A 23,613-nucleotide genomic window follows, 5' to 3' on the forward strand; every position below is an offset into this window, starting at 1 on the left:
TTAAATACGTATTCAGATTTGTTAAGATATTTTACTTAAAAAATAAGCAATACACATATATATATAGCATGTAAACTCTCTTTGTAAAAATGAAGTTGTATTTGCTATATATTCCTTAAAACATGTATTGCTAAATATGCCTGTTTATGATGAACCATAAATATTACAATCGTTTCGTTATATGATTACTCTCTATAATTTCTCTTTTAATTCTCCTTCATCTCTTGCAATGAAATTTTTATTGAAAACACATAACGTAAAATTTATTTACTCAGTACCTGTGATAAGTTATCTATTATTTTATTATATAGTATAGATAATTGAAATAAGATGTCTTTTGTATATTCATCATTTGCAAAATTTTATTTCCTCTAAAAATATTGTTATTACATATAAAATCTATATAAAAATATATATATATTTTTATAACAGAATAAAAATATTAATATAATTATAACAAAAGTATGACACAGCATACAATTACAAAGATTCCTTAGGAATTGGTAATAATTTGTTACATACACATGTTTATATTGTAACAAAACCATAAATTATATACTACAATTCTATGAGAATGTTACATATCTTAAACATTATATATTGCCAATTTCTATACTATAATGTTAAATATATACAATTTACGAGATATTCACATCGAAACATGTAAAATTCTCATACAATTTACATAAAAAATAAAAGCGTGATCGAATTATAAATCATTTAGTTTCTTGAATACATAATCCATTTCAGGTCTATTTTGTGCCATACGATTAGTACACCACTTTCCCAAAATCATTAGGTTGTTGTAAACCTGTTTGTCTTTCTCACCTGCTTTTTTATCTATTAGCAAAGGAAGATCTTTGTCTTCCCAACTGTCAATAAAATCTTTTAAAAACCTATTGCCCAACCTAGATTTATCATAAGCTGGTAAACCAGTAGCTAGTTCAAACAAAACTATACCATAGCTGTATGTATCGACTTTCGTAGATAATTTTCGTCCATGTAAAAATTCTTCTGGGAGATATGGTCTAGTGCCGTGAATTTTGCTTACCTGAAATGAAAATAATAACAAAACAAATAATAATAATAATAAATAACAAGATATTTCATACATTTTTTCAATAATATTATCATTAGAATAGAACTTACTTCCATAGAATCTCTTTCAGGACCTTCTCTCGCTAAACCAAAATCACCAATTCTAGGTTCCAAATTTTTATCAAGCAAAATATTAGCACTCTTTATATCACCATGTATCAAGGGCTTTTCTCCGACTGTGTGCAAATATTGTAAACCACATGCAGCTCCTTTAGCTATTTCATGACGCTGGATCCAAGATAATGGTTGACTTTTCTGTTTTAACAATAACCGGTCTTCTAAAGATCCATTTTTCATAAGCTGATAAACAATACAAGGTAGTTTGCCATCTAAACTATAAGCATATAGTGGTAATATATTTTCATGCCTACAAGAATTTAAAATTTTAATTTCTCTAAAGGATTGTTGAAGTTGAAGTTGATGACTTTCATCAGAGTCTGCCCCTCTCTTTTCTATTTTCTTAATAGCTACAGCTGTATTTTTCCATGTGCCTATATAACAAAGATATAATACTTTATTTAGATGAAATTAATATATATTAAGAAATTTATTGCTTCTATCCTGATTACCTCTATACACAGTCCCAAAGCCACCTCTCCCTAATATATTATATAAGTTCCATTCATTGGTAGCTATACTTAGTTCATTATAAGGAACATGAGGTATAGCTGCTTCTGCTGAGAAAATGATAGCATCATTATCTTTTCTTCCACTAGTTGGAGTACGTTGTAAAGAACCTAGTGCAGGATTTGCTGCTGCTAGAGAAGCAACAAGTAAGTTGTTAGAATTACTTGGAACAACTCCAATATGCAAGGCTTGCATAGATTGATTTAAAATTTTATGGGATTCCTCCCTAGTATTTTTCTCTACAATAATCTTTGGCAGATTTGGTTCTGGTGGTGCAATTTGATTAAAATTCTGTGTTCCAATCTTCAAATCTTTTGTGTTTTTATTCAAGCGTTTCTCAAGTATTCTATGAAGATTTCCTTCTCCATTATAAAGTAATTTATGAAATTTCTCTTCGACAAATGATTTCAGTGGTACCATAGATTGATAATGCTGCATTCTAGATAACAGCACAAACAATTCCAATATTGTATGATTATAGTGACCCCACATTGTTAGTAATTCATCTGTTGGATTTTTTTCTTTTCGCAAACTCTGTATTGTCAATACATCATATTTCATCCATGTTCCTAAATGAATTCCCATTTAATGTTAAGCTTTTTACTAGAACCTTTTATGAAGTATTGCTAAATTATACTAAATACAATTTTAATTATTAGAATTATATTATTGGAACTTACCAGCAAGTTCTTCCCACTTATCATTTTGATTAAGTATTTTACAAATCTCCGATCGTGCAAAAAATGGCAATTGATAAATATATTTGATATTATCCGTACAGTTTGATGTAGCCATAGTTAGGGTCACATACATATACTAATCTAAACCAAAGTTACCAGTCTGAACACTTCTATATCAAAAACTGTCAAAAACATAAAGCAAGCATCTGTCAAATGAAGCCAAAAAAGATCAATATGGCGACAACACCGGGCATCGTTCTGCATACGGTCGTAAATGCTTTAGAAATTGGCCGCTGGTCATAGCGTTAAACTTTTGCATTTAACGCCACCTTCGCCATCCTTACCACCGAAAGCAAAGAATGTAAATCAAATTACTGCTCATAAATTTTTTCAGTTTATTTAGAATAAGTTTCATGTGATACAGAAGAATGTTTAAAAAAATGTTGATTTATATAATAGGATAGAATCAGCTGCAAAATTGATCATATTGCAAGTTGCAGACACAAGTGGCGCTGCATGACAAAACCTAACAAATCGATTGAAGCGTCTTACTTCAGAAACATTTTCCGATGCGTAAGATTATCTCAAGTCCTTACCTCTCCACTGGAATTTCCAGATTTGTGCCTAACTGTGATCTAATAATCCGACGAGATCTGTTTATATGACGAAAAAAAAATGAGAGTAGTTGCGCCCATGTTCTAAGTGTGTCATAATACAGGTGCTCCATCATACGGACAAATGCTGAACTTCCGCGCTAGCATATACAAGAACCTATAAAGTTAAGGATTTGCTCTGTTTGGTTCCATGCTGGCATATGCTACGCATACATGCTATGCATAGCATGATAAATACATATTTACCGGACAAATACATATTAATTATTATTATAGTATTAGTGTTGAAAACTATAAACTCTTTTATTCATTCTACTATTTTACTATTTCATATTGTTATTTTATATAGTATTATGTATTATACACATTCTATTATTTTAATATGTATCTATATATCAACAGGTATTAATAAAAAACAAATAACACGAATTAGCTTTTAAACACACATACACATACTCATTTTACTTTATTAATTAATATACAACGAGCTCAGTTTTAACATATAATGCTATGCTATGAATATTTTTACTTGTTATTATTCAATTCTTTCTTTAATAAGGATAACTTGGTCAAAGCTTCATCTCTCCATGCACGTCTTTCTTGAAGCTTTTCTAGCGGACACATCTCATTTAATTCATTGCTAATCTTTTCTGCCATCTCACCTTCAAATTTTGGAACTGGACCGAATGTCATACTTACATCATAAATTGAATTTTTGTACGTTTCACAGTACTTTTTCATGCCTGAAATGAAGTAATTTATTGCATTACTTATTGCCATTAAAATTACAACCAGCTCTCAATTTATGCAGCACTTCTTGTACGCACTAAATTATGTCTTTGTTTAGATGGTATTTTCATACGGTCTCCTTGTCACTTTACAAGGTATCTATTTTTATTGTACTGGCAGATTTCATTTACGCGATTTTTACCCGCAAAAAAAATTGCATGAGGAACTAAATCGAGGGATAGCTTTGCTGCTAAATTTGTTTCACAAAAATTAATTACAAAATTAATTTTGTTTTCTGAATAATAAAAAATTTTACCTTCAGCATTTAAATGTGCTGCTTCGAAAGCACCGAGAAATGCATATCGCATTCCAAGCCCTTCACTCATGACTGCGTCCATATCTTTTGCACTTAAAATTCCATCGGCTACTAGTCTCCACGCTTCATTCAAAATTGCATATCTAACCGAATTTTCTTGATAAATATATAAAGATTAATAATAAGTTAATATATTATAAAAAAGTACATACTGTATTCGGTTAAGTGCAAAACCATCAATTTCTCTAGAAAATACAACAGGCGTTTGGCCTATTTCAGTCATAATAGCTTTTGTTTGTATTGGTATCTCAGCACGCGTCCAAGGAGCTGGCACAATTTCTACAAGTGGTACATAGTATGGAGGATTTACCTATATTTGAAACAATATATATCTTTAGTTATTGCAGGAAATGTTTTAAGATAAATATAATACATATTTATTTTATTTCATATACATATATAATAGAAAAGCATACATACTGGATGTGATACAATAATTTGTTCACGATGTTTTAACTTTTCACTAAATAAGGATGGACGGAAGGTAGACGTTGAAGAAGATAAAATTACTTTATTATCAACTAAGTTGTCAAGCTCGTTGTAAACCTTAAGTTTTAATGGTAAATTTTCGGGAACGCATTCTTGTATAAATTTAGCTCCTTTTACAACTTCCGTTAAGTTACACGATCCTGTTAATAATTAATTAAATTGATCTCAAAAATAGGTTACAGTTATATTTATTCGAATATCAACTCTATGAATATATATATTACCCACAAACATAAGTGCGAACCTTTAATTAATTTAATTTGCTGATCCGCAGTAAGTGAACCTCTCAAAAGATTGCTACTTTCAAGACGCTTCAATTGCTGGTGAATATCTTCGAGAGCACGATTGATTTGTTCTTTTACAATGTCATAAATAATTACTTCGTATCCTACACTAGCAAAAAGCATCGCCCAACTGCGACCGATTAGACCGCTAAAATAAATAGTTTAAGGAAATTCAGTATTCCCAATATTAATATATTTTCTAATCTTATAATTTGTTATTTTTCATTGTGTTATGTAAGTGAAATATTATATTTAATATTTACATAATAATAAATTGTATATATGTAGCTACATATTGTTATATCGAGAAGCGTATCTAATTCTCTACTGTTTATCATTAAATTCTTATAATATTATCTTATCAAAGAAGATTTAATTCAGAGCATCAGCACCATGATTTCTAAATTGTTTATGAACTATAATTTAAAAATATTTTGTAGATAAATGCAATCTTCTAGTTTCTTGTGTAAACAACTATTATTACCAATATAATTTTGTATATTCGTTAAAAAGATTTTGTACTTATATATTTTTAATTAATAAGTTATAGATGATGAACCAGTTAAATGGAATCATCTACCGTCTGCAGTCGCAGCAATCAAATTTTATTGCCTCGTCTTGTTGGACAGACTATAAATATCTGCATTATTTGTTGTTGTATAAAAAAACTTCTCAGAAGAAAGTTGTGCTGTTTCAAGGAGCGCATGTAATACTAAAAATAGTTTTTTTGTGATTATTCTTTTAACAATATATTTACCTTTGGATATTCTTGCAAACCGTAAAAAACAAGTTCACGACCTACAGAATCATATCCTTCGGATTATGTATTTTTGAGATATTTGTTTCTGATTATGTGGCATTTCAATTTGCATACCACATATTTGTCACACATTCGCATCAAAACGTAAGCATTAATTATTATTAGAAAATATTTTCACAATTCATTGATATTTCGGCTACAAATGTTCCAAAATGAGAAAAATGAGAAATAACCATTAATTGATGATTTGTTGTTATGGTAACTGGAATTTTTTAAGCATTTCTTTGTGCATATTTTCTAATTCTTGTGGATTATGGATGCATCTGCAGTTATAATTCTTTCCTTCATGTTCTCTGATGTTCGTTTATCGCGATAGACTAAATGTTTTTATTTACCCCACAGATAAAAGCATATTGCGTAACCCGAGATATTACGTAAAATTTTAATAGATTTAAACGCAAATATCTCAAAACTAAATGATCGATTCTATAAATTTGTTTAAATTATTGTTTGAAATTAAATTTGTTTTTTCACATTCTACAAAAATATCCAGAAATAAGTATAGGATTATCAACAAAATAATATCAGTGACCTTAAGATCTCGTAAAAAATAATCACTAAAAAAAACTATTTCTAGTAATTACAAGCGCTTTTTAAAAAAATGCAACTTTTTCTGAGAAGTTTTTTTATATGACAACAAATAAGACATATATTTAGGTGCTCCCATTTACCTGATCCACCCTGTATACATCATATTAAATACAAAAAATGTTAAATATATAATATTATAAAACGGATTAGGATGATATATTTTCCATGAAATATTCTGATGAAATTTATATTTAAATAATTACTATTTGCAAATTATTTTATTATATTAAAACCAAGTTATATGAAATATAATTGTGTATAAATCACTATATTATTCATTTGTTATTAATAAAGCTAAATATATGTAAGAAATAATTAATATTACTAATTACATTCTATTTATCTATTTGTCTTTATTACCTGCCAATTATACCAATTTTTTCGCTCTTGAGAGACATCGTTTCTGAATTACTTTAAAGTATTTACAAACTTTACTCTATGAAATACGTACTTGAAGTGTACTAATGCCTTGTCTGACACTATATGAACATGCCTTTCTAATTCATACGTATACATGCATACGCATGTATTTACAAGATATCCCCACCATTGACATTTGTCAATTTTATGAAATGTAGTTTCGAGTACATTTGATTACGTTTTTACAGGAGCGGCTAATATCATGTGAGAATTTTGTATGTATATATATATGAAATTGGACAAAGAAGAAAAAAACACAATCATTTTCCATAATTAGTAAACAAATACAAAATATTAAAAATTTCTAATATTACTTATAAAATTCGTATGAAACCATAATATAAAGTGGGGTTTTTTAACTGCTTGTTACAGCCCTTTCTTACGGAAAATCCATTTCTAAAGAATGATTGGTTATTTGACGGGGAAAAACCTACATTAACATCAAGGTTATATTGGGATATACAATTGAGATAAGAAATATTCACGTTCGGTGAGTGCGTGAGTATCTAGAGAGGTGTACCGAACTGTTAAATCTTTTGTTATTTTTGTAAACTTTTTTATATAGTCATATATTGTCCAATATAAATATCGTCATATTTATAAATATTATATTTGAAGTAGTGAATATTTATTTAGTTGTGTGATAATTTTCTAATAACGCATAATGCCTGAAGTTTACGAGAATTACGCAGTTCCAGTTTCTGAAAATCTGGATTTTTATTCTTATGAATGTGGTAATTGTTAATTTACTTTTAATTTCAGTACTTTAAACAAATGTTCAATGTGAATTCACATAATAGATTATCTGAAACATATATATGTACATATGACATAGAAATATTCATTTACATATACATATATTATTCTCTTTAAGATTTACAAGCAATGAACAATCAAGGTGTTTATAGTCCACTTAGTGGATCTCAAGCGACAGTGAGTGTCAATTCACCTATGTCTACTACATTGTCACCATTACAGGGCAATGAATTTTTAACATTAAATGATACGACAGGTACAAAATTTTTTATGATATATAATTTCCTTTTTTTTGCATAAAGGTACTGAAAAATATATCATTGCTTTGTTTAAGTTATTGGAGAGCCATCTATAACAATCTTGGAACAACCTATAGAAAAATTTAGATTTCGATACAAATCAGAAATGGTGGGAACACATGGAAGTTTAGCGGGATCAAATAGTGCTATTAATCGTCACAAGAATGCACCAACAGTACAAGTATATATCTGTCATTCTATTCCTATAATGTTTATCTGATATTGATAAAAAAGATCAGACATTCTGAGTTTTTAAATTATTTAAATAATAAATAAATAACACTAATACTTCATTTAGTTAAATAATTTCCTGGAGTCTGCAATAATACGGTGTACACTTGTTACATCTGACGAAGGTAGTCACAGAATTCCTCATGCTCATAGATTAATTCGTAGAGATGGTGGTCATGATTATGATGATCCACATCATATCACAGTATCTTCTGAAGTTGGATATACTGCAATGTACGTTATATTATATATTATATATTACATGTGTTACATACTATATTTTTTGTAAATTTTATATTATATATTAAAATCTGATATGTTATTACTATTTCGTATTATACATCACTAGTATTATATGATATCTAGATTCCATGGAATGGCAATTATACACACAGGAAAAAGGCATATTAGAGATGAACTTATAAAAAAGATGCAAGCCGAAGCTTTAGAGAAAAAGAAACTTGAAAATATGAAGGCAATTCTTACTACTAGAGAGGAAGCACAAGTATATTATTTTAATACCTTATCATTTATATTAACTATATTAATATATATGTGTACTATATAGTATACTCTCCCATATTTTTTCTAAGCTTTTAATTAAGTGTACATTTTACTTTAAAGATTAAAGTTGATGCTGAAAATTATCAAAAATGTATGAATTTGAATAGTGTTGCACTGTGCTTTCAAGCATTCATCTTAGATGATTATGGAATTATGAGGCCAATAACAGAACCTGTATATTCACATGCTATTAATAATCTTAGTAAGTGAAAAATAATAGAATATTTAAAAATACATCTTACAGAAGCAAAATAATTGAAAAAATATCTACTATTTGATAGAGAGTGCATTAACTGGAGAACTTAAAATATGCAGAATTGATAAACACACTAGTAGTGTTGAGGGAGCAGAAGAAGTATTCATACTGGTAGAAAAAGTAGGAAAAAGTAATTATTAAATTAGTTTATTGATTTACAAAATATAAAAAGCAGTAACATAATTTTATACAAATACTTTTAATACAATATTTTTTGTTGTAGAAAATATTAAAATAAAATTTTTTGAATTAAATGAGGATGATTGTGAAATTTGGAGTGCATATGGACGTTTCTCAGAATTGGATGTACATCATCAATATGCTATTGTATTTCGGTAAGTTGTGTATTAGGAATAGGCTACCTCAACTTTTGACATACAAATAAAATATATAATAGCTTATATATATATATATTTTTGTAGAACACCACCATATAAAGATCAAAATATCACAACGACAAAAGAAGTTTTCATACAGTTAGAACGGCCGTCTGATGGAGGTTGTTCTGAACCAAAAAAATTTTATTACAAACCAAGTGATAGGATTATAGGTAATAAATAAATATTAAGGGATGTGCAGATACTTGAAGATAGGTTCGTGTTGAGTCAAGATCCTGAAAGTTGAAAATCACATAATTATGTCAGACACCTAAAGATATCTTTGGGTTAAATTCAGGTTGGGAGGTAATCAAGTCGGATAGCAAGTACTTGAACATACATATGTGGTTACAAACTTACAAGATTTTGACATAAGCCGACACAACTCTAATCGCACATTCAAAATGACAGTAATAAATGTTTAGGTAGGAAACGTCAACGAATATCTCATTCTGGAAGTTCGGAATTTTCACATATACTATCAAGTCCCAATTGTATTGGAAATGAAAATACATCAGAACTCTTAAGTAATAGCAGTCGAGAATTATCTAAAGAAATAATAAAATTATTATCTGAAGGTCCTCCAACACCAGTGTGCAAAGATTTTCTGAAAGATATGGATGTTGACAGTAAGTAAGCAATCTCTTTTTCTTTCTTAAGATAGAATTTATTGAAAAATTTTAATTGCATCATTTTGTAGATTATTTAAAATTGCTCGTTAATGGTGAAGAGAATATGCTAACCACTGATGGCGTATCAACTGTACAAGTATATATTTCTTCTATTTTCAATTTATATTAAGTCATCTATAAGATATTTTTGAATTAATAAATAATGTGAATATTCTTTTATTAGTGCCAGGATGATGTAATGTTCGCTAAAAATATACTTATTGAAATTATGCATTGTATGAAAATGGATGTAAAAAATGTAAAAGAACATGTCCAAAAGCTATTCAGAGACCGATCAACATATGGGGATTCGCCGTTACACGCAGCACTTCGATACGGACAACGTGATGTTATCAAATACCTGTTAATGTTATTATGTACTAATAAGGATTGTAAAACGCTGGTTAATAGCCAAAATAGTTCTGGAAAAGTAAATATACTTTTTAAAATATTTATAAAATATTTACATTAATTTTAAATTGATTTTAACATTGCAAATTAGGATATTTATAAATGTACTGAATATAGTTTAATAGATATAATATCTTATTTTTAGACCCCATTGCATTATGCTGTTTTGCAAAACCAACCTGAAACTGCAAAAGCATTACTTATGCTTGGAGCTGATCCAAATCGAACAGATGAGCATGGATTCTCTCCACTACATGCAGCAGTAAAAAGTATGTTAAATTATTAAGAAGTAAAACTGACATACAATTACATATAATAAATATATGTAAACTAAATTAATTCTTATTTCTTTATATCATAATTTTTTTTCTCGTATTTCATAATTGCTATAATTTATTTATGATAGATAAAAATAGAATCTAGTGCTTAAAAAGTTCCAAAAAAGGAGATTTTAAAAAAATGTTAAAATACCTACAATTAATAGTCATTTTAATGCACCTATATATTTTAGTCCCCGATGCTGGGTTGTGTGTTGATGTATTACTAGTCGAAAAAGGAATAGACATTGAAGCACACAATGATGCTGGATGGACGCCATTACATCTTGCAGCTGAAGCAGGATCATACGATGCAGTATGTTCACTTATTCGTGCCGGAGCAAATGTAAATAATACTGATATGTCTTATGGTCGAACAGCATTACATATAGCTGTTGAAGGTGGACATAAAAATGTAGTTGAATATTTACTCAAAAAGGCATGTTACTTATTATTTTAATATAAATACACAATTATTAATAATGATTATAATATATTTTTGATTTAAATATTTTTACTATTATAGACAAATATACTTGTGAATAAAAGAAACTTTAGTGGAAATACTGCTTTGCATACTGCAGTTGTACATACAGGAACACGAGCAAAAGAACTGTGTGCATTACTAATACAACATGGTGCAGATCCGCATATTCAAAATCATAATCGGAAGTCAGATGATGTACATTATTTTTTTCTGTAAAAAATATTTTATTCTAATTTCGGATGCTTCAGATGATATATAATATTCTTTATTTGATTTCTTCAATAGGTGGACGAAAAAAACGAATCACATATTAATGTGAAAGTCGAAGTAGATTCAGAAGACGAAAATATAGAAGGAACTATTGGGCAGTCATCATTTGATTTAGCTATGAATAAACCAGACGTAATTATTATTTTATATATACATGTGAAAATATTGATTTAAAAATTTATTATCATGCGCAGTTATAGTAAGGTTTTTAATAAAAAATACATTTTTTATAAAGATTTTACAGCTTTTTAATGATCAACCTAGGGAAACCACAAGTGAAATGTGCTCAGTTGCTACAAAGTTAGAATTAAAAGATGAAAATTTACAAACAAGTTGGTTAAATGATGAACATAAAAAAGAATTATCTACCCTTTTAGACAAAACACAAGGATGGCAAAAACTTGCTAAACATTTAGGTGTTGAATACTTATTACAATCATTTCAATATGGTTCAACAAGTCCATCATTGATTCTTTTAAATTACATTGACGTAAGTTATATATTTTATTATTATGAGACTACTAAAATCTTGGATAATAAGAAATATACAAAACTTTTAGGTAGAGGCATCCCTATCTCTCACAGATATACAAACAGTGTTAAGAGAAATTGAAGAGGAAGAAGCAGCAGATTACATAAATGGAATTTCATCTACATGTTCATAAAATATCCATTTGTTCCAAAAAATATTTACATAATGAAATGTACATATACTAATTGTACATCACTATTATGTGCTTTTTAATTTTATAACAGTTACATTTATTAAAATGTGATAAAAATATTTACTATACATGTATATGTATATATATATATATAAACGAATGTTAAGTATTTGAAGATTTAATTATATTTTACACTAACGGTTTAGACATATAAAAGTACTATGTATATCGAACTTTTTTGTATTAAAATAATTTATTATACAAGTCTACTAAATGTAATTCGTGATTTACTTTATTCACAATACATTTATTTATCACAATACAGATAATATTGATACATAGTCCAACCAAACTTATGTGTCATGTACTTCTTATCATCCCAACCTATAAATAAAATAATTAATTGTTTATATAGTTTAAAAATTTCGATTTTATAGGTCTTGAAAAATTTATTATGTTGCATCACTGAATGCCTTTTAAAGACATCCTGTATATCTACGTATTTACATTCAAGATAGAAGGAGCATCTTTATGATAAATAAAGCATGTATTCAATTGTGGAGCTTACAGGGAACAGCTGTTGCGCATAGTATACTATTCATTCCCGCGTGAAAAATTTTATAATATTTTGTATTAGATTATCGTTTTTTCAATTTTAATAATATTTATATTATAATAATCATAGTTGAATGTTGAAATGAATCATATTTACGAAAGACAGATCGTTTTTAATTTTATGAAAGGATAGTGTATTGATTTAAAAATATTAAAGTAAAAGTGTTATTTTTTAAAAATAATAATTAATTTGAAACAGAAGATGGATAAGTTAAGGAGAGCTTTAAGTGGTAATGATCAATGCGATGAAGAAAGTGGTATTATTACTCAGGTAATTAATGCCATATTAAAGTTATATAATTATTAATAATATTAGTTTTTTGGTATACATATAATTTTATTTTATTCATATGGAATTATTGTTATGAATGCATACAATTTTTAATGGAATACAGATGTGGATTTTTTGGTAAGCTCGTAGAGTAAAACAGGATGCAAAGTTGTGTATATTTTTCAACATAACTGTATATATCAACACTTGAAAAAGTTTTAAATTTAAGATAAATTGTATAAATTTTTATTTTTAGGTTATGGATCAATCTACGTTAAGTTGGTCTACTCGAATAAAAGGTTTTGCTATTTGCTTTATTGTTGGTATCCTCTGCTCCTTCCTTGGATCCTTTGCCTTATTTTTACACAAAGGACTCACAGTATTTGCTGTATTTTATACATTAGGCAATATCATCTCATTAGCAAGGTAGAATAATATATTAAAATCGAATATCATTAAACTTTTATCTAAGTATTTACATGATACATTTTCTTTATAATCTGCTTATATAATGCTTCTTTACTTCAGGGGCCTCAACAATAAATAATTCAGTGAATTCGTTAATATAGTATAACAAGAATTACAAAAATTATATTAGCATAGATTCAGTGTAATCATTTTCCTAATAATCCTTTATTTTATTGTAATTACACATAATATTTGTTTTCAATGAAATTTATAGTTGAGTATAATCATATAATTCTGATTAAAGAAAAATATTTTTTATTTTATTCATAGCACATGCTTTTTGATGGGTCCATTCAATCAGTTTAAGAAGATGTTTGCACCAACAAGAGTTGTGGCAACTGTTTTAGTATTTATCGCAATTGTAATGACATTATTTGCAGCTTTGCATGTAAGTATAATATAATAAAGTTTGTTATACATGAATATTATTTCCTATATAAAATAACATTGAACTCAATTAATATGCATATTTTTAGCTGAAAAATCCTGGATTGGCTCTTATGTTTATAATTATTCAATCATTGGCAATGACTTGGTATTCCTTATCTTATATCCCCTATGCACGTGATGCTGTCAGAAAAACTCTGGAATCATGTATCACATGAAAAAGCTTACAAAACGTACAATAATATCTCTAACTTAACAAAAATGTTCAAACTTATATACTGTTATTTTATATTATATAAATTATAAACTGAAATAAAAAATTAACTTAAGGCACAATGTAGTATTGATCAAATAGAAATTTTTACAATTAAAATATACATATACCTCATGTGATAAGATGTTTTTGCATATATATTTAATATTGTGATATTTTATAATATTGTAAATAAAGGAAAGTAAAGGAATCTACTAAGTTTATGTAAGATATGTAATATTATAATGTTATTTCTTTTGTAATGTTTATTACGTCTTATATTTATTAATCTTTGTACAGTGTATTAATAACTTTATATATTAAATGGAAATCAAATTATTTATTGCTCGTAATATGAATTTCTTTATCTTTTTATCTATCTATTATCTTCTACTTACAAATATGTATGTCTGTAAATGTATATTTTGTATAACACTGAGTTAATCTTGCTTTAACTATTACTATAATTAAACTAAAATTGTATTAATAATGTAATTATAAAAAATTCGCTTTCTAATCTTAATAATAAACTAGAAGGCATTGAAAAAACATAAATTTAAAATATTGCTCAAATGTTCCGTTACGATTAATTTTTCAAGTACGATTTACATCTTCATTATTTAAAAGTATCATGAAGATTAGTAAAAGATTATAAAAGTTAAATGGATTATTTTATTTTAATAATACAGATTATATGAAATTCATGAAGGTAAATGGTATTTTGATTAGTTTGTTTTCATTTAAAAATTAAACGTTGAATATTGAACAACCAATCACATCTCATCATAATTGCAACCACCAATCATGATTCAATACGATATTTCGTCATATACGGATGGAAGTCCTAGTTGGTTGAAGGTATAAACAATAATTTCTTTTACGTCCTTCGATTAACAGCAACAGGTTCTAAGTACAAAGAAAATTCTTTAGCAGCCATTGTACCTTTAACGCGCGGGTCGCGATCGGTTCATGAAGTGTTCGATAATCCATCCTGTATTCTGCATATCTTGATATTTATTGACATACTTTCAGTAAGTGAAATTTTTCAACTTTAACATATACTTAAAATTACACTATAGATAGATGTCATATAACGTAGAGAAGAACTGAAAAAAAGACAGTAAATAACCGTTAGGAAACGTAGATTTAAAATATTTAGCGTAATATTTTAACGCGATTTGCAATATAATACAGTGTTCGCATTTATACTAGGCTATCTGACAGGATATCATAATCATTACATGCAATTACGCCGAAGTCATTACGTATATAATTAGTAGGTGGGAAAGAACAAACTTCATATTCTTTTAATTATATATTGTAGAATTTTATTAAAAGTTACATCCTATTTTTTAATTGCATACATTAGTGATTCATACTACTTATATTTTTACAGAAGAAAATTTAGATCTAATTTGCTTAAGATACGAAAATGCCTGCACCAGAAGCTGATTGCCATAGTCGTAAAGCTAATTTTAAATTCAATTACAAACATGAAGTAAGTTAATCAATTATATATTTATAAAACATGTAATTTATAAAAATATATAAAATATTATGTTACATTAACAAATATATTCCATATATGTAAAAATGAACTTTTGAATTATTATTTTATGCAATGTTGTACGAATTACTATTATAGGAAGCACGTAGAAGAAGAAATGAAATATCAGTGGAATTACGTAAAGCTAGGAAAGATGAACAGTTATTAAAACGACGAAATTTAAATATAGGCAAAGAATCACAAAGCTCTGTGAATGATAGTGATCACTTACTTCTTTCAACTATAGATGAAATTGTTACTGGCATGTCATCTTTGGATGAAACAATTCGACTTCAAGCAACACAGACATGTAGAAAAATGTTAAGCCGGGAAAAGAGTCCACCTATAGATAATATGATACAGCGTGGAATTGTTCCACTATGTGTTGAATTTTTGGATTATCATCACAAGTATATATATATATATATACATATATATATAATAATTTTGTTTTAATCTTATTCAGTGTATGTGTAAAATATTATTTATATTAAATATTTGTAGCACTGCATTGCAATTTGAAGCAGCATGGGCTTTAACGAATGTAGCATCTGGTACATCAGAACAAACTCTTGTTGTTGTTAAACATGGTGCTATACCAAAATTGGTTGCATTACTTAAATCTGGATCACCTAATGTTGCTGAACAAGCAGTATGGGCACTTGGAAACATTGCTGGAGATGGAGCAATGCCTCGAGATCTTGTTCTTGGAGCTGATGCTATGCCACTTTTATTAGAGTTAATTAAGCCTGACACTTCTGTATGTACAATATACATATTTATTTTAATGAAGGTATAATAGTATTATTAAGTTTGTTATCATTACAGATAACATTTACACGTAACATTGTTTGGACATTATCAAATTTGTGTCGTAATAAAAATCCTCCACCTCCATTTGATGTTGTGAGAACCGCTCTTCCAGTGCTAAATCGTTTACTTAGCAATAGTGACAAAGACATACTTGGTAAATTGATTATTTTTATTTAACATTTGCTGCATTTTTAATTATAGATATAAATCTAAATCTTGTAACTATAAACAAGTTTTTCATTATAGCTGATGCTTGCTGGGCTCTTTCATATCTTACTGATGGTCCTAACGATAAAATACAGGCAGTCGTTGATTGTGGGGTTATTCCAAAACTTGTACAATTACTCGGTTCAACTGAAGTGACAGTCTTAACACCAGCACTTCGGTCTGTTGGTAATATAGTTACAGGCAATGATGCGCAAACAGATGCAATAATACAAGCAGGTGGTTTACAATATTTGGGTTTATTGCTACAACATCATCGCCTCAATATTGTTAAAGAGGCAGCATGGACTATCAGTAATATTACTGCTGGAAACATGGAACAAATTCAAGGAGTTATAAATGCTGCATTGTTACCACCTTTGATACATGTTTTAGAGTGTGTAAGTAAATTATGTTTTTTAACTAATTAATTATTAAGAGTATTATAATGTATTTAATTATAATTACATGTTTTATTTTTTAGGGAGATTTTAAATCTCAAAAGGAGGCAGCATGGGCAGTAACAAATTTGACATCAGGTGGATCAGTACAACAATTAGCCCATTTAGTACAGTTGGGAGTGCTTGGACCATTTTGTAATCTTTTGGAAGCTAAAGATTGGAAAACAATAATTGTTGTTCTTGACGGTTTAAGTAACATCTGCAGTGCAGCAGAAAAAATGGGAGAAGTTGATAGAGTAGCCATTATGATAGAAGAAGTTGGAGGTTTGGATAAATTAGAAGCTTTACAGCATCATGAAGTAGAACAAGTATATCAAAAAGCTACTGCAATGATAGATACTTTCTTCTCAGAATCTGTAAGAAAATTTATGAAAAATTTAGTACTTAATTACCAATAACTGTACTTGTATATCATATAAAAAGATTTTTTTTATAGGAGGCACATGAATCAACATTGGCAACACCTGCAGTAGCTGATGGTCAGTTGGAGTTTAAAACAACTGAAACTGCACAGAGCGGATTCAATTTTTAAAACCCCTTAATCAGTTTTACGTCATTTAATATACTAGTGTGTGTTTCAGTTCATTTTGTAAATAGATTTACATCCTTTTGTCGTTGAAAATGAACATTAAAAACGAAATTTTCTGTCTCTTTCATAATGCTTTATTGGACATCAATTTCCAATTAATGTTCCTCTCTATATATAACTTTCGAGTTATTTGTTTTTATTTTTCCTTTTAGTAGAGTTCACTATTTATCATTCCTGGTATTAATTTCAGAATATTCTGTAATGTATGAATTATGTATTTTGTGATATTCTAAAATCATTTTAATGTTTTGTGTCTTTTTTTCAAATTTACAATACACACGTGTTGAAACATTATTTTTTGTATTTAATCATTGTTTAAATTTTATGTATGGATTATTTTCATGTCTTTTTATTATATATGTAATTGTCGTGATTTATTAAATTATGTGTCTATAAAATATTATGAACTACATTACTTATATACATTACAATTTATATGTATTTTTTAATAAAATTTTGATACAAAAGTTAACATGTATTGATAGTGTAGTTCTAAATAATCTTATATAATACAGTCATAAGCGTTGAACAAGTAGTTTATATATTCAGTGTCATAGTTCTAAATATTCAATAATAATTACAAGCTGATATAAAATTAACTTAAGTCAGTACAATTTCTTGCTATAAATAAAGTCATGTATAATACATACTTAACCGTTTTAGGCTACAAAGACTAGATGAAATTATAATATGAATTTCTTACTTATCTGATTATAGGAATATGTCATGTAAGCACACGATGTATTCATTTAAAACGTTTCTGGATTGGCAAGTTATTTATATACGTGCATTATATCATCATAAAAATTTTGTTCGCATAATTGTTAAGTACTATTATAGAAATATTAATGTCATAAAATATTTATTTAACATGCTGCTACCTATAAAATTATTTTCTCCTAAACAAAACATTTTATTTCGTTTAAAGCTTGCATTAGCTGCACTGCATTTAATAAATACTTGTTTTTAAGTTTAATTACTATCGGCCAAGAATAAAGTCGCTTTGATCATTTACTAAAAAGTGATAAACAAATGCAGCTTTTTTTCGGTCAATTGTTGCTTGGACGATCTGAGTACGACTACTTTGATTTCTATCACATCTACTTCTTGGTGGATCTCTTAAAAAAATTGATCCAAATATTGTTGCTACAATATAAATGAATAACAAATAAGTTTATTAATTATAGTAATACATAGTATAGTGTAGAGCCTTACCGAGGGTTTTGGCATCCAATTCATTATCTTGAGTATGATTTAATAATTCTTGCAAAAAATAACAAATATAAACAAAAACTGTTCTCCTTATTTCTGGAAGTTGCATTACAATCTACGACAAAATATTTTAAATAATAAGGAACATAACATATAGTATTATCTTTTCTTAAATAATTACAGATTTACACACCTGTTTGCACTGTAAATAATTTGTTGCTGCAGATAAGCATACACTATGAAGATTATACGGGATTAAAGGTTCTGCTGTAGATTCTAGAAGTAAAAGTAATGCTTCCGCAACTGAATGTACGCTACCAGCTTTGTAGAAGTTAAGGAATCAGAATTATTTATAATAATGTATAAGATTGTAAGTTAGATATTTAGATTAGGATACGCATTGGATCTTGGCTCCAATTGTCTAGCCAATCTCTTATTGCTATAATTTCACTGGGAAGTCCGGGTGTCTCAAAAAGCCCCGTCGTTTTTATACCATGTCGATACAATCTGTCAACTAATAGCCATATTTCTTTAGGTATAGCATATGGTTCTTGAGAAAGATTTTTATTATTTTCCTACAATTTGATAAAATAAAGTAATATTAACTTAACTGTAGTATTTTAGTTTTATTCTTTTATATACAGGATGCCCCATTTAAATATCTTCGAAACTGTTGATGATATTAAAAGATATTTCAGATCAAAATTGAACAATTTGAAAGGACACATAATTTGATGTAAAAAAATTTTCCCAAATGACCAGCAGCATCAATTGAATTAATTTAAATAGGATACCTTATGCATATAATTTATATATATATGTAATACGCTTACGAGTTCCATTAATCTACCAATAGGAATTTCTCTAATTGGTACTGGAATGTGAACTAAAGCTTCCATTGAAGATCCGAAACAGCTTCTTTCATAAGTACCTAAGAAAATTATATAATCTGCCTTTTTGTTTCTTAAAAGCAATGTAGTAGCGACTAAAAGTATTGCTACCTGTAACAGTTATGAATATATCCTTTCCTCCCTCAAGATGTAAAATTAAAATATCATATAATTTATCTTCTCCAGAATTTAATTTACATGCCGATCTTTTGTCGACATATATTTCGAATCTAGTATCACATTTCTCTCCTAAATATGATGTATAAATAAGATTATAAAATATCTAATCAGATTAAGAAAACGGGGAAGAAATCATACCTGGTTTTATAAAACCTTTAAACGGTTCTATATCCAGCCAATCTTTACAATAACTAGCATCGCCTAATTTTTTTATGAATTCGAATTGGACTGGTACCTAAGAACAGTATAATTATTATATACACAATAAGTGTATAAGTTTAAAAAATTTATTTACCTGACCAGTATTAGCAATAATAAGTTCTTTGCTGCTAGGTTCAAGAAATTTCAAAGTATCAAATATGATTTCTGTTGTATCAACCATCACTTGTGGTAAAAATTCGTTTTCTAACTTATCAAGCTTTTTCATAACTTCTTCATGAATCTTACGATATTTTGTCATATCTATGATTCTGATCTATAAATTTTTAGATATAAAAATATAGAGCTCAAGAATATATGATTTATATATTATTAAAAAATATTTATATTTACCTGAGAATCAAAAATTGCACTAACGGGTTTATGATCTGAAATTTTTAATTCAGGATGACTTTTATAATCTATTGATGTAATTGCTTCTCCTTTCCATAGTATACGATCACACCATGCTGGTGCTCTACCTTTCTCACTGTGATTATATACGTTTATGCTCAATGAAAAGTTTTTAAATACAAAGAGAAAAATTGTAAATGTAATTGTGAAACCTTGAGTCCCAATTATCGGTGCCTGGGTCATATTTATATGTTGGTTTAAATGTAATTTCTGCTTCTTGAAATCCTTGTAAAACACGGCCTAATCGTCGTTGTTGACCTAATTGATCTAAAGCTAAGATAGGAGCATAATTTTCTGCATCTATATGTTGTTTAGCAGCTAGAACATCCATTTCTGTTATTCGATAATTCAAGTCTCCTAACCAATAGATCTGGCTATATTAAAAATTTTTGTGTTTTTAAATGTACTTCTGTTGATATATACTCTGAAACAATATTTGAATAAAACACTTACTCATGATCTTTAAAACTTTTAGGTGGGACATATTTTGCAAAAGATAATCGCGCACATATATCTGCATAATCTTGATTTCGTCTTTCATATTCTTCGCAATGTGCTGCTAAATGAGCATTAACAAAACAAATCGATGTATTGTGAATAGAGCAGCTTACTGCTACGCCTCCTTTGTTACCCTGATAAGATTTAAATTGCTATAATATCGCACATATAGAATTTTGAGATGTTTAATCATTTATGAGACATGATAAATATTACCATTTTACCCATGATACCAGTACCTACTGTATCAACTGATACATCTTTTATATAAGGTATATGACCATGTAAAGCATATATAAGTAACATCATACCGACTAATCTCACAATAGCTACTTGTTCATACACACCATCTGGATGAAGAGATTTTGCTACAACTTGCCTATAAACATATTAATAGCATGAATAGCAATAATAACATTGATATACTGTTCAATAATGTTTTTAAATAATTATAAAAACGTAGATATTTCGTTATAAATTTTATACCTCCACTCTTCTTCTCTTGGAGTATCATTAAAAAGAAATGCTTCTTTAGTTAAATCTAATTCTTGAAATCCAATTGCATATACATCAGGAGGTGTTTTATCATAACTCAACCACTCATGCAATTTAATACCATTTGGTGGTTGACCATTTACATTCCATGTACCAATAAATATACTATAATAAATTGGTTATAGACTGACAAATAGAAATATTTCATATTTAATATATAAGGAAAATAAAACAAACCGAAATGTTTTACTGTATGTATAATCATCTTCTTTGCATGCCATTTGATATCGTACTGCTGATTCTCTGGCAGCTACTGGTGATTTGCCAGAAGCAATGCTGCGTCTTGTTACAACTAAAACTGGACTTTCTAAATCTACCAACTATAAAGAATATTTTAAAATTTCCATTATTAATTTCTAAAAAATGTCATTATAATAAAAATTAGTATAACTACTAACAGGATCAGTATTATCTTGTATTTCTTCATTGGTATTAGAACTTAAATTACGTGTATTTCCTGTCAATTTTTGAACCCATAAAAATTCTGATGCTGAATTCTTGGTTTTTTGATATACTATAATGATTAAAAAACATATATCAACTATTAATAGAAAAATATTGTTGATAATATAAAATTAAATGATAAATAACATGATTACCTTCTATAGCCCTAAATATCTCAGACACTAAGGAGCTAGTTGCTACTCCAGGCCTCATTTCAAATACAAGGTGTAATTTCCTTGATGTAACATTCAGATAAACATCTAAACCATCTTGTTGCTTTTCATCAGTATCTAATAAATGAAATTTGATAAATTGTAGATAAAATATTATAATAGTTGTAGTTCAACTATAACTTGTAATTACATATAAATTGATTATTAAACATGTAAATAATTAAATAAAATTACATACTTATATTACATTTAAAATCTTGATCAATAGGCAATACTCTTTCTATGGTAAGATCACTATAAACTTGAGGAGGTGTTCTTGAAGTAATTAAAATAACCAATGCATGAGTGGTTCCCTTGTTAAGAAGTGCTATAATTCGTGCAGCTTTAACCCAACCTTGTATCAATGATGCATCCATTGCCTTTATAAATAATTAAGGTTTTATAAATATATATCTTATATATATTCTTTAAAAACGCAAGAGACAATAATCCTGCTTTTTAATAAAAGGATACAATTATTACAGTCTCCCCTGAGACAAACTTCGATTGTACAATCATTGATTGTTCTGATGATGACATTTTTATCAATAAAGTATTATCTATTCCTTGAAAGACTTAATAGAAAATCCTTGTGTGGTGGATGAATACTCTTCATATAAGTGTAAAATATTAATGAAATTATAATTGAATTCTATCAAAGATTTATTTATTATTATGTCTAATAAGAGTGGCAATAAGAATAATGTACATGCTTGTTTATACTAATAGTAATGAATCAAAATAATCTTAGTAGTATTAATAATATCATTTTCTTAAAACTAAATAAAATAGTTATTTTTTATTAACGAATTTTCGTCATAAAATGTTATTTTCTTTCCAGATCAAACATTACCTTATCTTATTTGTACTAAAACTCAGCTATCATTGTATTTTTTTCATATAGACTGCTATATCTTTTTAAAATATGTTCTAGTACAATTACTAATTAATTTATACTATATAGTTTAATTTATCACTGAGGAGAAAGGAGTGACAAAGTACGATAATTGACATTAGACATGATTAAATTTGTTTCCCTCGTGTGTGTCAAAGAAATCAGTAGATATATAGCTTTGTTAGTTTCAATATGTGTATGGGTGTTGTATATACATATATTCGTCAATGAAAATGTGTATACACAAATGGAGTGTTTCCATGAGATAAAAGAAAGATAAAAGGATTTCTCATTAAACTCGTTAAAATCAGTTAGATCTAGTTAGATCTTCTAATTCATTTATATAAAATAAAACATTATTAAAATATTTACATATTTACATACATGTATCTGTATAATTTGTTTATTTATATATATAATTAGATATAATTCTTCTGAAGTAAAAGGAATATGTATTGTTTTTTGATACATCCATA

At 27.7% G+C, this 23,613-nt stretch overlaps 6 protein-coding genes across 8 annotated transcripts; 3 read left to right on the top strand and 3 right to left on the bottom strand.

Moving 5' to 3' along the window:
- Positions 1 to 375: 375 nt before the first annotated feature.
- pll (serine/threonine-protein kinase pelle) lies at positions 376 to 3,135 on the bottom strand. 2 transcript variants are annotated; one of them, XM_076622409.1, is made up of 5 exons: positions 3,002 to 3,134; positions 2,406 to 2,744; positions 1,668 to 2,294; positions 1,150 to 1,589; positions 376 to 1,051 (listed from the first exon to the last, which is right to left on the bottom strand). In XM_076622409.1, exons 2-5 carry the CDS (start codon positions 2,536 to 2,538, stop codon positions 710 to 712), a joined length of 1,542 nt encoding a protein of 513 aa, XP_076478524.1. In that variant the 5' UTR covers positions 2,539 to 2,744; positions 3,002 to 3,134; the 3' UTR covers positions 376 to 709. The 2 variants fall into 2 exon arrangements, with proteins under 2 accessions (XP_076478524.1, XP_033191952.1); XM_033336061.2 differs by having other exon boundaries at positions 2,406 to 3,135.
- Positions 3,136 to 3,448: 313 nt separating this feature from the next.
- Had1 (beta Hydroxy acid dehydrogenase 1) lies at positions 3,449 to 6,824 on the bottom strand. The gene is made up of 6 exons (XM_033336063.2): positions 6,669 to 6,824; positions 4,858 to 5,045; positions 4,545 to 4,753; positions 4,277 to 4,434; positions 4,065 to 4,207; positions 3,449 to 3,762 (listed from the first exon to the last, which is right to left on the bottom strand). The coding sequence occupies exons 1-6, from the start codon at positions 6,704 to 6,706 to the stop codon at positions 3,545 to 3,547; spliced, it is 954 nt and encodes a 317-aa protein (XP_033191954.2). The 5' UTR covers positions 6,707 to 6,824; the 3' UTR covers positions 3,449 to 3,544.
- A 354-nt stretch (positions 6,825 to 7,178) lies between these two features.
- Rel (nuclear factor NF-kappa-B family member relish) lies at positions 7,179 to 12,306 on the top strand. Of its 2 annotated transcripts, XM_033336058.2 has the most exons (18): positions 7,179 to 7,462; positions 7,603 to 7,740; positions 7,819 to 7,964; positions 8,082 to 8,248; positions 8,381 to 8,519; positions 8,639 to 8,780; positions 8,860 to 8,964; positions 9,058 to 9,169; positions 9,257 to 9,384; positions 9,637 to 9,840; positions 9,912 to 9,979; positions 10,067 to 10,312; positions 10,439 to 10,562; positions 10,805 to 11,049; positions 11,137 to 11,292; positions 11,383 to 11,499; positions 11,603 to 11,857; positions 11,928 to 12,306. In XM_033336058.2, the coding sequence occupies exons 1-18, from the start codon at positions 7,393 to 7,395 to the stop codon at positions 12,030 to 12,032; spliced, it is 2,667 nt and encodes an 888-aa protein (XP_033191949.1). In that variant the 5' UTR covers positions 7,179 to 7,392; the 3' UTR covers positions 12,033 to 12,306. The 2 variants fall into 2 exon arrangements, with proteins under 2 accessions (XP_033191949.1, XP_076478521.1); XM_076622406.1 differs by lacking the exon at positions 11,928 to 12,306 and having other exon boundaries at positions 7,180 to 7,462; positions 11,632 to 11,791.
- Positions 12,307 to 12,520: 214 nt separating this feature from the next.
- LOC117157797 (vesicle transport protein SFT2A) lies at positions 12,521 to 14,109 on the top strand. The gene is made up of 4 exons (XM_076622410.1): positions 12,521 to 12,918; positions 13,175 to 13,344; positions 13,657 to 13,774; positions 13,863 to 14,109. Exons 1-4 carry the CDS (start codon positions 12,850 to 12,852, stop codon positions 13,989 to 13,991), a joined length of 486 nt encoding a protein of 161 aa, XP_076478525.1. The 5' UTR covers positions 12,521 to 12,849; the 3' UTR covers positions 13,992 to 14,109.
- A 787-nt stretch (positions 14,110 to 14,896) lies between these two features.
- Pen (karyopherin subunit alpha) lies at positions 14,897 to 17,709 on the top strand. The gene is made up of 8 exons (XM_033336173.2): positions 14,897 to 15,057; positions 15,423 to 15,524; positions 15,672 to 15,982; positions 16,077 to 16,332; positions 16,401 to 16,539; positions 16,632 to 16,990; positions 17,074 to 17,406; positions 17,487 to 17,709. Exons 2-8 carry the CDS (start codon positions 15,459 to 15,461, stop codon positions 17,580 to 17,582), a joined length of 1,560 nt encoding a protein of 519 aa, XP_033192064.1. The 5' UTR covers positions 14,897 to 15,057; positions 15,423 to 15,458; the 3' UTR covers positions 17,583 to 17,709.
- A 56-nt stretch (positions 17,710 to 17,765) lies between these two features.
- On the bottom strand, positions 17,766 to 23,296 carry Ocrl (Oculocerebrorenal syndrome of Lowe). Its single transcript, XM_033336171.2, has 19 exons — positions 23,096 to 23,296; positions 22,717 to 22,852; positions 22,442 to 22,622; positions 22,186 to 22,320; positions 21,985 to 22,100; positions 21,764 to 21,906; positions 21,518 to 21,691; positions 21,248 to 21,410; positions 20,987 to 21,165; positions 20,686 to 20,907; positions 20,474 to 20,609; positions 20,217 to 20,396; positions 20,060 to 20,156; positions 19,853 to 19,990; positions 19,685 to 19,782; positions 19,249 to 19,426; positions 19,045 to 19,172; positions 18,855 to 18,966; positions 17,766 to 18,785 (listed from the first exon to the last, which is right to left on the bottom strand). The coding sequence occupies exons 2-19, from the start codon at positions 22,780 to 22,782 to the stop codon at positions 18,619 to 18,621; spliced, it is 2,613 nt and encodes an 870-aa protein (XP_033192062.1). The 5' UTR covers positions 22,783 to 22,852; positions 23,096 to 23,296; the 3' UTR covers positions 17,766 to 18,618.
- Positions 23,297 to 23,613: the final 317 nt, after the last annotated feature.

This window comes from Bombus vancouverensis, chromosome 10, assembly GCF_051014615.1.
Source record: "Bombus vancouverensis nearcticus chromosome 10, iyBomVanc1_principal, whole genome shotgun sequence".
In the NCBI taxonomy this organism is placed as follows: domain Eukaryota; kingdom Metazoa; phylum Arthropoda; class Insecta; order Hymenoptera; family Apidae; genus Bombus; species Bombus vancouverensis.

Coding starts and splice junctions, on each gene's coding strand:
- pll (XM_033336061.2), bottom strand. CDS start 2,538: ATGTATGTGACCCTAACTATGGCTACATCAAACTGTACGGATAATATC. Junction 2,295..2,405: donor TAAGTGGGAAGAACTTGCTG/GTAAGTTCCAAT, acceptor GAATTCATTTAG/GAACATGGATGAAATATGAT. Junction 1,052..1,149: donor CTGAAAGAGATTCTATGGAA/GTAAGTTCTATT, acceptor TTTTCATTTCAG/GTAAGCAAAATTCACGGCAC.
- Had1 (XM_033336063.2), bottom strand. CDS start 6,706: ATGTCTCTCAAGAGCGAAAAAATTGGTATAATTGGCAG. Junction 4,754..4,857: donor GCAAATTAAATTAATTAAAG/GTTCGCACTTAT, acceptor AATTATTAACAG/GATCGTGTAACTTAACGGAA. Junction 4,208..4,276: donor TTTGCACTTAACCGAATACA/GTATGTACTTTT, acceptor AAATTCGGTTAG/ATATGCAATTTTGAATGAAG.
- Rel (XM_033336058.2), top strand. CDS start 7,393: ATGCCTGAAGTTTACGAGAATTACGCAGTTCCAGTTTCTGAAAATCTG. Junction 9,170..9,256: donor CAATATGCTATTGTATTTCG/GTAAGTTGTGTA, acceptor ATATTTTTGTAG/AACACCACCATATAAAGATC. Junction 9,841..9,911: donor GAAAGATATGGATGTTGACA/GTAAGTAAGCAA, acceptor ATCATTTTGTAG/ATTATTTAAAATTGCTCGTT.
- LOC117157797 (XM_076622410.1), top strand. CDS start 12,850: ATGGATAAGTTAAGGAGAGCTTTAAGTGGTAATGATCAATGCGATGAA. Junction 12,919..13,174: donor AAAGTGGTATTATTACTCAG/GTAATTAATGCC, acceptor TTTTATTTTTAG/GTTATGGATCAATCTACGTT. Junction 13,775..13,862: donor CATTATTTGCAGCTTTGCAT/GTAAGTATAATA, acceptor GCATATTTTTAG/CTGAAAAATCCTGGATTGGC.
- Pen (XM_033336173.2), top strand. CDS start 15,459: ATGCCTGCACCAGAAGCTGATTGCCATAGTCGTAAAGCTAATTTTAAA. Junction 15,525..15,671: donor AATTCAATTACAAACATGAA/GTAAGTTAATCA, acceptor TTACTATTATAG/GAAGCACGTAGAAGAAGAAA. Junction 16,333..16,400: donor TAATTAAGCCTGACACTTCT/GTATGTACAATA, acceptor TTATCATTACAG/ATAACATTTACACGTAACAT.
- Ocrl (XM_033336171.2), bottom strand. CDS start 22,782: ATGTCATCATCAGAACAATCAATGATTGTACAATCGAAGTTTGTCTCA. Junction 22,101..22,185: donor GATATTTAGGGCTATAGAAG/GTAATCATGTTA, acceptor TAATCATTATAG/TATATCAAAAAACCAAGAAT. Junction 20,397..20,473: donor GTGCAATTTTTGATTCTCAG/GTAAATATAAAT, acceptor AAAAATTTATAG/ATCAGAATCATAGATATGAC.